The following is an 11,772-nucleotide window of genomic DNA, read 5'->3' as shown; positions in this document are numbered from 1 at the left end:
TAGCAGTATCTCCAGCAACATTAAACGCCCTTTATTCCCACTGACTTAAGAAAAGTGCACTGTTCTCTACGCCTCGGAGGAAAGAAACTCATGGCTAATGTAGGGTGTGAAGTGGTGATGGGTAGCTGCTTCTAGAAAGGTGGTGAACTTATAACCACAATCACTTGCTCATCAAGATGCCCTACTGACCGCTCCTCCTCTTGATTATGCTATGGAAACAGTTATGTCGAGTGGATGTCATCCCATAAAGGTTTGGTGAAGGGAGGGGAAAAAAGAGGGAGGTGCTCAGGTCAGCGGCCCGGCCGGAGTCTGGAGGGTGTGGGAGTGCCTTTGACATATCTGGTTCCCCAGCCTCAACTGAAAATGCTGTGGCTGCAAGCGAGGGGACTGCTGAGCTCAGGGGCTGGTTGTAGAACTGGGCTGAAGTCAGTGCATAGATCTACTCAGAAAGAAATACACCCTGAGTGGAAAAACTGAGCAGGACCTTCCACCTTGGGCCCTGATAGCTACTTTTCTGGAAGCCACTTCATTTCATTTTTATGATAGATTGCTTACACACTGTTACTTGCCTCTTTGTCGCAGATATGAGAGAGTTACTATTCCTCTTGTGTTGTCTGTTGGCAAAAGAGTAAAAATTATTGGGTTGGGTGTGGCTATAACATGTTAACATTCCACAAACATCTCACACTCCACCAGTCCTCTGGTGCATTTTTTTTTCTCTCTGAATTAGCACCATGTACCCAGATCCCCAACTCACACACTCTGACTCCGCCTCCGCTCTACGTTCATTTTTACCACTACTAACACCAGATTTTTTTTTTTAATTTTTATTTATTTATGATAGTCACAGAGAGAGAGAGAGGCAGAGACACAGGCAGAGGGAGAAGCAGGCTCCATGCACCGGGAGCCCGACGTGGGATTCGATCCTGAGTCTCCAGGATCGCGCCCTGGGCCAAAGGCAGGCGCCAAACCGCTGCGCCACCCAGGGATCCCACTAACACCAGATTTTATGGGTTCTATCTTGCAGAGATTTCTCGAATCTATTTTTTTCCTTTACCTCTCCTTTCTAGTTCAGGTCACTACCATCTTGACATATTTTGCTGCGGGAGCCTCCAAAATTAGATTTTCTGTGTTCGGTCTTTTTTGTTACACATCCAAAGCCCAAGATGAATCTTTCAACTTGCATCCTGTCCACCTGAGCACAGAGTTGAAAATTCCTAACCTGGTTTAGGACGTTCATGATGTGTGCTCGCTTCCCTAGTGAGCCTCCAGGAGTACCTCCCTGGGTGTGCGCAGCTAAGTGCTCCAGCCAAGACCTGCCTCACCCGGTTCCCCTGCCTGGCCCTGCCCGGGTCATCCCTCATGCCTCCCTTCAAGCTGCTCAGCCTAGCTCCCCGCTCTGGGTCCTTCAAACCTCTTTTGAAGGGTCCCTAAATCACTCAGAACTTGCTCTGGTTAGCAAAAGTGTGTCTATGGACCCCTTGGCTGAAAATTTTCCTGAAGGCTTGCGGGGCCTTGCTCACCGAGGTGTCCGGTGGGCTTAGCATCAGGGTTGCTCAATAAGGATGCGGAAGAGATGAGAAACTATGTTAACTGTGTGTCTGCCATTACAACCTGAGATGTGCTATTTCAGTCTGGCTTTAATGAACCCTTTCCTTCCTTTTTTTTTTTTTTTTTTTTTAATTCACGTGGTAGTAATCAGTAACTGGACCTGCATCTCCTGCAGGCCTCAGCTACCCACCGGCGGCCGTGTCTCTAGTCGCTCCAGAACCGGAGGCCCACCAGGACGGCATCAGGGTAGACATCAGCCCCCAGATCAGGTGCGCTGGGCCGTGGGGCTCCAGGGCATTCTCAGGGGCTCGGATGGTGTCTGCCTCTTGACCTCGGCCTGGGTCTACGCCACCCCCACGCCCCTTGGCAGGTGTATCCGGTGGCGGAGGCCTGGGAAGGAGGAGCATCATCGGGAAGCGGGGAGCGGGGGCCGCGCGGGAGGGTGCGGAGCCCCCGCAGGAAGCAGCCCTAAGGTCCTCGTCGCCAAAAGCGGGGCTCGGGGGCTCTCAAGTTGGTTTTTAACTTAAGGCCCTTGGGTGAACGCGTCGCGTGGTTGCCCGCGCGCCCCCGTCGGCCACCTTCAGAGCAGACCCCAAGCGCCCCCGAAGGACGCAGACGGCTCCCCGCCGCGTCTCGGCTCCCGGGTCCGTGCGGCCGCGGAGGCCTGGGCTCGGGGGCGCGCGGGCCAGGCGCAGGGGGTGCAGGCCCAGCTCTGCGCCCCAGGGTCACCCCGCGCTCCGCCGGCCGGGACGCGCGCCCCGCGCAGCCAAGGTCCCCCAGCGCCCCCTGCAGCCGCGCGCGGCGACACGCGCAGGGCTCCGCGCCTCCGCACCACGCCCGGGACCCCACCCAGGGGCCGGGGCCGCAGAGCGCCCGCGGTCCCCGCCGCACAGCCCGGCCCCGCGGAGCCCACGCCGACCCCGCCCCGCCCGCCCCTCCGCGCGTCCCTCCCTCCCTCCCTCCCTCCCTCCCTCCGTCCCGCCCGCCGGCGCCCGACACGCCGCGCCGCTCTCGGGGCGCTCCCCCGCCCCCCCCGCCCGGGCCGACCGTCTCGTCCCGCGCAACTTGGGGACGGTGGCCGCTCGCCGTTGGATGTTCCCCTCCGGGAGCGCATGGCTGGGGAAGCGAGGCGCGGGCCAGGGCCCCGGGGGGGCGCCGTCCGCGAGCCGCTGCTGCTGCTGCTGCTGCTGTGCCTGCGGGTGCCGAGCGGGCGCCCCTACAACGTGGACACCGAGAGCGCGCTGCTCTACCGGGGCCCCCCCAACACCCTGTTCGGCTACTCGCTGGTGCTGCACGGCCACGGCGCCAACCGATGGTGAGCGCCCGGGACCGCGCCGGGGGGCGTCGGCGAGGGCGGGGGCGCCCCGGGTCCCGAGCCCCGGCCAACTCCCCGCCCTCGGGAGGCGCCGGCGGGGAGCGCTGCGACCGTCAGCCGCTGGCCCGGCTCGGGGTGGGGACGCCTGGGGCGGGGGGGGGGCGCGTTCAGACGCGGGGCTCTGGAGCTGAGAGCTCGGGGGACCTGGCTCACGTCTGCGCGCACTTGCACGGTGTCGCCTAGGGTCGTGGTGGGGGCGCCTGGGGCGGGGGGGGGGCGTCCTGGCCCGGGGCTCTGGAGCTGGGTGCTGGGGTGGGGGGCCGGCTCACATCTGCGCGCACTTGCACGGTTGTCCCCTAGGCTCGTGGTGGGGGCGCCTGGGGTTGGGGGGGCGCCCAGGCGCGGGGCTCTGGAGCTGGGAGCTGGGAGCTGGAGGAGACCTGGCTCACGTCTGCGCGCACTTGCACGGTTGTCCCCTGGGGTTGTGGTGGGGGCGCCTGGAGGGGGGGGCGTCCTGACCCGGGGCTCTGGAGCTGGGAGCTGGGGGGGGGGGGCTCACGTCTGCGCGCACTTGCATGGTTGTCACCCAGGCTCCTGGAAGGGGCGCCTGGGGCCGGGGGCGGGGGGTGGGGTAGGTCGTCCAGGCGCGGGGCTCTGGAGCTGGGAGCTGGAGGGGGACCTGGCTCCGGGGACCGGCTCATGTCTGGCGCACTTGCACGGTTGTCCCCTAGGCTCGTGGTGGGGGCGCCCACGGCCCGCTGGCTGGCCAACGCCTCGGTGGTCAACCCCGGCGCGATTTACCGCTGCAGGATCGGCGGGAACCCAGGCCTGACGTGCGAACAGCTCCAGCTCGGTGAGTTGCGTCCGGGACCCGGGGGGCTGGGGGGCTGGGGGGGTGAGCTAGGGACCCTCGTGCAGCACGAGTCCTGGAACAGCGCGCTGGCCCTCGGCTAGTTTAAGAGGAATGGTTTTCGCTCTTGACCGCAAGCCGCCGAACCTGGGTAATGCGAAGGTGACCCCGTCTGTCCGTCCGACCGTGCATTTCCCGCCCTTTGCCTCTGCCCATGACCGGGAAACCACGGAGCAGGAGAGGCCCCAGGGGTCCTCTTCGCCTCTCCGCTCCCCCTGCGCACCACCCATGTTCAGGCCCCCGCGCACAAGGACACAGGCCCCGGCCAAGCCATCACTGAAGCTTTTGTGTCCAACTCTGACCTCTCAGGCTTGTCCAAGAACAGGCGAAGGGGCCCGAGGATCAGGAATAGCAGTTGGAATTGATCCCACACCCTGCCATCTAGCCTCAGGGCTGGCTGGGGAAAAAAAAAAGAAAATGTTATGGTTTTATTTAGAATATGAAATGCAAAAGAAGAGCACCAGCAAAAACTGGCATCCCCCTCATTGATACAATTAACGGCGGCGACTAAGGGGTCGAGGTTAATTTTTCCCTCCCGCTACCTCTATTTGAAGTCATTTCTGTCTCTTCTTAGGCAGGCGGGGAGTTTAAAAAAATGTATTTTGATGGAGGAGGGGAGAAAGTTCATATTTCAAGGCCAAAAGCAAAGTTGTTTTGTACAGACACGTGGCGGGGAGGAAAGGGGAACTCATATTAATTGAGACCTATCTGGTTCCAAACAAGGCTAGACGCTGCTCAACACGGTGCTTTATCTCCCCCATCAAAGCTCCACTGGGTCATGGTTGGCGTTGTTCCTACTTTACACGAGGACTGTGTGACTCAGAGGGTTTGCAAGTACTTTTTCTAAAGTTACTCAGCTAATGAGGCAAAGATGGGGCAAGTCAGTCCAATCAGCTTGGTTCCAAAGTCCAAGCCCTTTCCTTTGTGCATCTTCAGCACAAATAAAAATTAAATGAAGAGTCCCATGTGTTGTCTGCTGAGCTGATACATCATCTGTAAGTGGTGAATAAAAGGTTACAATTGGCCCTTTTTTCATATTTATCTCAGCTATAAATAGACCTTGGGGATAAGCCACTGCATCTTTAACCCCTTTTTCTTTTTATAGTGAGTTGTCTTTGCTTTATCTCCAACTGGGAAGCTGGTTTCCCTCATTTAGAATGAATTCAAATAGGGTATGCACATGACTCAGAGAGCATCCATAAAAGTCTGGCTGGTGTCTGTAGCATGTAGAATAAGCACTAGCCTCTCACTAAGTATCTTCCATCCCAAAAGACCGACTTGAAAAACATAACTTCCATAGACCGATCCATTTGGAATAATTCTGCAAAGCATAATTTTCATTGTATGACAGAGTTGTGGGATGAAGAATGAATGAATGGAGGACGCAAACTTGCTCTGCCAGAGGATCTTGACCAAATCTCATCAGGGAAAAGTTTTGTTTCTGTTGTCCTGTCACGGTTTCCTGATCCATGGCATTAGAGCTAGTGGTATTTAGCTCCTACTTCCTGTCTGGAAGGGCACTGAATCTATTTCTAGACGTCTGTGTTTAACTGGAAAGATCATGTCCTGATATTACATGCAATTTGAGATAACAATTCCTGTCGAAATTGAGGGAAAACCTAAATTCTGGGGGGGTACGTGGAGTTTAGGGATTGGCTATAGAAACATCCTTAGAGAAATATGCACATGGTTGATGTGCCACAAACAGGAATTAAGTGAAGATTTGTTGGATGGGTAACTGAATAAAGGCAAAGTGAAAGTTCGATTGTCATCAACCTGATTGATGAACAAGAGAATTAATTAGAAATGATAAGCCAAATGACATTTTTAAGTTTCAAAGTTTTGGTCAATAAAAAAAGGTGTTGACTGAGAAAAAAGGCAAAAAGGAAGACAAGTTTTCTGGTCCATCAGTTGGTTGAAACACGTTAGCTGTGGTAATGGCTTGGAGTATTTGCAAAAGAATTGACTGGAGTTGTTTCTCATATGTCATTTTAAAACATCGTATCTTCTCTTCCTTCAATAAAGAAATTGTGTGCTGCCATTCAGAACAAACTCAGAAGTAGCCTGATGCTTCTGGTTAATAGAGATTGGGGATGCAGTTAGAAAGGAAACACTAAAAACAATAAATTGGTAATGAAAGACATTTAAGGACTATCATCAGGTTTGTGGACTATGGAATATTTTCTATGAAAAAGCTTCGAGAAAAAAGTATGTGACTAAGGACATTTACAATATTCCTATTCTGTGGAGTATGAGGATGGCTTCAGTTATCCTGTCTCACATGGGGGTCACTATCATGCATAGAAAATGCTTAGCTTAATACTTGATGTATAACAGACGTTTAAAAAGTGTTTATTTCTTTTTTTATCTCTGTTTTCTACTTAAAACTATATCTGTATGTTACCTTTTATGGTCAGGTTGAGGTTAGGAAATAGGGACGATTAATAGATCAAACAAAAAGGTAAATGTATAAAGTATGAGGTAACCATTGAGATGAAACACGATGAAATACAGTTGCTTGTTGACCCAACAGGAAAAATCTGATAGTAACTTAATATTGAGCTGTGACTGCCAGGTCAGTCGGGTGTTTTCTTTCCTTTGGAACGACTTAACTTGCTTTCAGGGAGATGACGTTGGAAGAGCTCTTACAAATGGTACCCATCTCCTAGTAATTTAGATACTGTCCCGTGGACTGGTCTCTAGGTCCCAGTTAGAATTTCAGATCAAAGTTGGACTCAGATGGACTCCTCCCTTCAAAAGAGGAGATGAGTCCCCTCCCATAGCATGCCACCATCGCTGGATAGCGTTGTCATACACTGTGGCAGATTCACTCTAGCCATAATCAGAAGTGAGCAGCAGATGCCCATTTATCTAGAGCTTTCAGGGTGTCAGGTGTTGAGAGTAAGATACCCCTTTTTGTGAGAAGAACTGACTGGAGTAGAGGTGCTTTATATCTTGCATGCAAACAGGCTGCCTCCACCTCCCTCCCTGCCTGAGAAGTATCTCTCCTCTCACTCTTTTGGTACCCCCTCTCTGTGAATCAAAGGAAGGTGGTTTCCCCATCAGGAAGGTCTGAGCCCAGACATGTTCACCAACACGTTGGGTCTGAGGGGGACGTGGTGATTTCACATGTCCAGTTGCTTTTCCACTCAGGCCTTCTGTGTCCCTGCTGAGGCTTTTTTTTTTTTAAGGAAACATGGATCACAGATGGTTGCTAAATTAAGGCATTACAAATAATGACTCCATTACTATATGTAATCATAGACCATCTATGGATTACCAATATTCCAAGAATTAGAACATACTAAAATACACAGGTGATCATACAGTTATACTAAAAAGATTGTCTTTACTTGGCTATTCAAAAGACATTGCAGATCTTTCTTTACTTTGGAGTCACCACTAATAGCATTTTACGCATGCTACACACACACACACACACACACACACACACACACACCTTCATACTTATCAGGGTAATGAAGTCTAAAGTTCCATTGCCCAGCATGGTAGCCAGTAGCCACATGTGGCTCTTGAGCACATGAAATATAGCTAGTTTGCATTGAGAGCTGCTGTAATGTAAATTACATGCTGGATTTCAAAGACTTAGTGCAAGATGTGTATATATATATATATATATATCATTAATTGTTTAGATATTAATATGTGTCAAAATAAATATTTTAAAATTAATGCTGATTACATATTTAGATGATAATATCTGGGATGTGTTTGGTTACATAAAGTATATTTTTAAAGCTGGTTTTCTTTCTTTTACTTTTTTTTTAATGTGACTACTATCAAATTAACCATTTCCCATGTGGCTTGTATTATAATTTCTATTGGACAGCACTGCTCTAGAGAAATCTAATTTCCCTGCATGAAAAAACACTAACTTGTTAACAGGTGCTTTCCCAGCATTTGTGCATAAGCAAGTAGGTCTTTCACTTTTCTTTTCCAGGCCAGGTGCTGCATAGTTATTAGAACCTTTAAGGCTCTTGCCTGTGGTTCTCTTTTCTTTACTGGAAAGAATAATGATTCATCACCAGTCGGTCATCATTATTCCCCTCCAGATTTCTTTCTAGAATTTTATCAGCCTAGCCAGCCTCTTGGGTTATATTACATAACCTATTTGGAAGAGGTTAATTAGCACTGCATCATTAAACTAATGATTACCTCATTCTCGCCTCTGCCCGACTTGCAGGAATTATTAGCTTAACATTAAAAGGCAAACCTCACACGGTCAAAACTTCCAATATGTTCTTGATAACTTTCCTTGTTCATTTGCAGTACTCTTTAAGTTGTTCCTTATGAAGCTGAGACTGATACAGATTGGTCGTTTTGAAAAATTGCACCCCCCGCCCGAACATGGGTTCTAATTATGCAGAAAATCAAGACAGAGCGCTTCATTAAGAAACTATCATGTTAAGAGAATTAAGTTTCCTGATCTCCAGCAATTGCCCAAACTCTGTCTCTAAAAGAATGGTTCCCACCTAATGTGAGAGCTGAGGTTCTTTAAATGCATTTCATTTTTGCCTTGAGTTTACTTGATCACTAATATTCCTAATGACTGAAATTATCTACCCTTGGCAACAGTTCTAGAGCTAGATGTGGCAATCCGCCGTACATGTGGGTCATCTATTCATTCATTCATTTCCCAAGGGGTGCCAGAGGGCCAGAACTTGGATATAGGAAAGAAACATGGTCCCTGCGCCGAGGGGGGTTACAGTCTATAGGTTTAGGGTATGATAGGAAAGTGTGGTGAGAAGATCTAATCTAATTAGGAAAGTAAGGGGATGGCTACCTGAGGAATTGATGTTCAAGTGAAGACCTGAATAAACTTCAGAAGTTAGCTAAAGGAGGAGGTTTATGGGAAAGGGTGCCACGTAGGCAATGTGTGAAGACCCTGAGGTCCTTGCGAGCATGGCATCTTTGAGGTGAAAGAAAAATGCATAAAATTGGACTGTGGAGACTGAAGGGGATGGTAGATTGGAGAGCTGGGCGGGGATTACTTTTGTCCAGCTTTGTGAGCTCTTGTTAAGGAGTATGAATTTCCCATAGGTAATTAAAGCTGGGGATAAGGATCAGATTTATGTTTTAGATGGATACTTGTGGCTGCGGGCTAGTGAATGCTCTGGAGTCAGTGAGTCAAGGCTGAAGGTAGTGAGACAACGTAGTAAGATTTTGTTATAACTTAGACTATATGTGATGATGAGTACTTGTACTAAGACAGTGGCAGCAAGAACGGAGCAAGACAGATGCTCCACAGTTACTTGGAAGACAGACTCCCCAGGACTTGGTCATTATTAAATGAAAGAGAGAAAAGGGAAAGAAGGTCCCAGAGGTGTCACCCAAGGTGCTGACTGGGGCTGATGGATGGCTGGTGGTGCTGTCCACAGAAGACCTGGAAATAAGTTTCTGGTAATCAGTTGGGTGTATGGGTCTGGTGGGCCCAAGAGGTCCTCAGTGGCAATTTGTGAAGTTGACCGCAGTTGACAGAGATGGTAATCGGAGTCGTGGGAGTTCATGAGTTTAGCCTGGAAACTCTCTAGGCTGACCAGAGGGTCCAGGAGAGATCCCAGAGGATTTCGACAATTTGAGAAGTGGCTAGAAGAGTGTTGCTCAACTCTGTCCACAACTTAGATTCTCCTGTAGGGCTTTCAGAATCCTGGTGCTCGGGGCTGCTGGATGGTTCAGTTGGGTAAGCATCTGCCTTGGATCCAGGTCATGAACCCGGAGTCCTGGGATCAAGCCTGCGTTGAACTTCCTGCTCAGAGGGGGAATATTTCTCCCTCCCTCTCTGCTCCCCCCCACCATGCTCTCTCTCTTGCTGTCTCTCTCTCTCTCTCTCAAATAAATAAAATCTTAAAAAAAAAGAATAGCTGTGCTCATCCTAAATAAATAAAATCTCTCCAAGTGGATCTAGGCGTGTGTGACATTGTGATTTATAGTAAGAAATATAGGTTGGTCTTCTTTCCTATTTCTAGCACAGAGCTCCCAAAATTCTTGGCATTTTCTAAGTGAAGAGGGCTACAAAGATGTCTTTTGTTAGTGAGGTGGCTTTTGGACCCCACGTAAGGATGAGGGGTGCTGGTTGCCAGTGGAGGCAAACATGGGATTAGAGGGTTGGGACTTTCCCTCCCACCCCCTAACCTCCAGGATGGAGAGAGGGGCTGGACGTGGAATTAATCACCAATGGCCAATGATTTAATCAGTCATGTCTCTGTAAAGAAGCCTATATAAAAAGGACAGGGTTGTTGGGAGAGCTTCTGCATTGATGAACCCATAGAGATTTGGGGAAGAGTGAAGTGCTCAGAGAAAGTGAAAGCTCCACACCCAATCTCCAGGCCTTGCCGTGTGCATCTCTCCCATCCTGTTGCTCCTGAGTTATATTCTTTTATAATAAATTAGTAATCTAGTAAGGAAAATGCCTCTGTGAATTCTGTGAGGTGCTCTAGCAAATTAATCAAACCCAGGGATGGGGTAGTTGGAATTCCTGAGAGCCAGTTGGTTACAAGTAGAGGTGACAACCTGGACTTTTGATTGGCATCTGAAGCGTGTGTGTGTGTGTGTGTGTGTGTGTGTGTGTATTGGGGATGGGTCAGTCTTGTAGGACTAAGTCATTAACCTGTGAGATGTGATGCTTTTGCCAGATAGTGTCAGAGCTGAGTTGAATTGTAGGGCACCCAGCTAGGGTCAGAGAATTGCTTGGTGGTGGTGTGGAAACCACTGCACCCAACCAACACACACACGAGGGAATTGAGGACAGAACCCTTAGTAGAGCGTTGGAGTTTCCAAAGGTCCCCAGATGATACCAATATTCATCCATGGTTGACAACAACTGGAGAAGAAAAGGGGAGACTGAAAAAAATTACTCAAGAGAAGCTAAAGAGGTAGCAAGGAAATCCAGTCAATGTGGCATTGTGCAAGTCATAGGATGAGAGATCCAGGGAAGAGCTGAGTGGTTGGCAGTATCAAAAGTTGCCAAGAGGTCAAGCAAGGTTTTTACTTAAGTTTTTACTTAGGAGGTTTCAGTGGATGTAGAGAGAAATAGTTCATGAGTAACCCCAGCAAGACCAGTTTTAGTGGCAAAGCCAGACTGCAGAGGCTTGAGGAGAAGTGAGGAGTACGAAAATATTGGTAGCAAGTGTCAACAACTCCTTTATGTGGGTTCTTCCTTCATGAATTAAACACATTTTTATTGGTTGCTTGTGCTAGGTAGTCGGAAGAGAAAGTTGAGTGAGACATGGCTAAAGCCCTCAAATCACTCCCTCTAGGTGACAAAAGAGGTAAACGTTGGATCATTAATCATGAGAATATGTACTAAACATGACAATAGAGACCTGGTGGGGAGAAGAAATTGTTAAATGATGAGTGAGGTTTTCTGGAAAAGCAGACACCTGAGTAGTTGAGCCAGTTGTGGCGAGTTTTGATGAGCATATGGGGAAATTTCAAGAAATGTGAAATGGATGGGTGCATTCCTCAGATTCGGGGTGACTCCTCTGCTATACACCTCAGCATCACTTTGGGAGGTCTGGGCCAGCCTGGATTCCCAACGATTTTGCCTGCTTTCATCAGGCAACCTAAACAATAATACCTACTCCTGAGATACGGAGCTTGGAACTGACCATCTTTAAGAGCAGGGATTTTTTTTTTTTTAAATTTTAAGGCAGCTGGAAACATCACATTAGAACAGGGAAGTGGACTTACAAGTGTTCAATAGCGCAGTGTGCTTGTTCTGATGTCCCCAAGAAGCTTCAAACAAGGAATCTTTCTTGTAGAAATTATTTGGAATCCTGTGAAAATGTGTTCAGAAATAGTAAGCACGTAAACTTAGTTGTCAGATCGCTTTTGTAGGAAAGATTTGTGTGAAATGGAACAGGCACGTCCTTTCAAAACTACTCCCTACGTGGAAGATTCCTTCAGTGTAGACCGTATGTTTGGGAAGTCTGCCTAGGTCTACCTCACCCCGTACCATTCTTGTTGTCTTGTGAAA

At 49.2% G+C, this 11,772-nt stretch overlaps 1 protein-coding gene across 2 annotated transcripts in view; it reads left to right on the top strand.

Moving 5' to 3' along the window:
* Window positions 1–2,570: 2,570 nt before the first annotated feature.
* Window positions 2,571–11,772, top strand: part of ITGA4 (integrin subunit alpha 4) — an 80,207-nt gene continuing 71,005 nt past the window's right edge. For both annotated transcript variants that reach the window (XM_055308540.1, XM_055308541.1), the window contains exons 1-2: window positions 2,571–2,866; window positions 3,598–3,719. In XM_055308540.1, coding sequence (XP_055164515.1) covers window positions 2,664–2,866; window positions 3,598–3,719 — 325 coding nt within the window. In that variant the 5' untranslated portion in view covers window positions 2,571–2,663. The remainder of the gene's footprint in view (window positions 2,867–3,597; window positions 3,720–11,772) is intronic.

Source organism: Nyctereutes procyonoides, unplaced genomic scaffold (assembly GCF_905146905.1).
Source record: "Nyctereutes procyonoides isolate TBG_1078 unplaced genomic scaffold, NYPRO_anot_genome, whole genome shotgun sequence".
Classification (NCBI taxonomy): domain Eukaryota; kingdom Metazoa; phylum Chordata; class Mammalia; order Carnivora; family Canidae; genus Nyctereutes; species Nyctereutes procyonoides.
The sequence above is the reverse complement of the archived record's forward strand: the minus strand, read 5'-3'. Positions and strand labels throughout refer to the sequence as shown.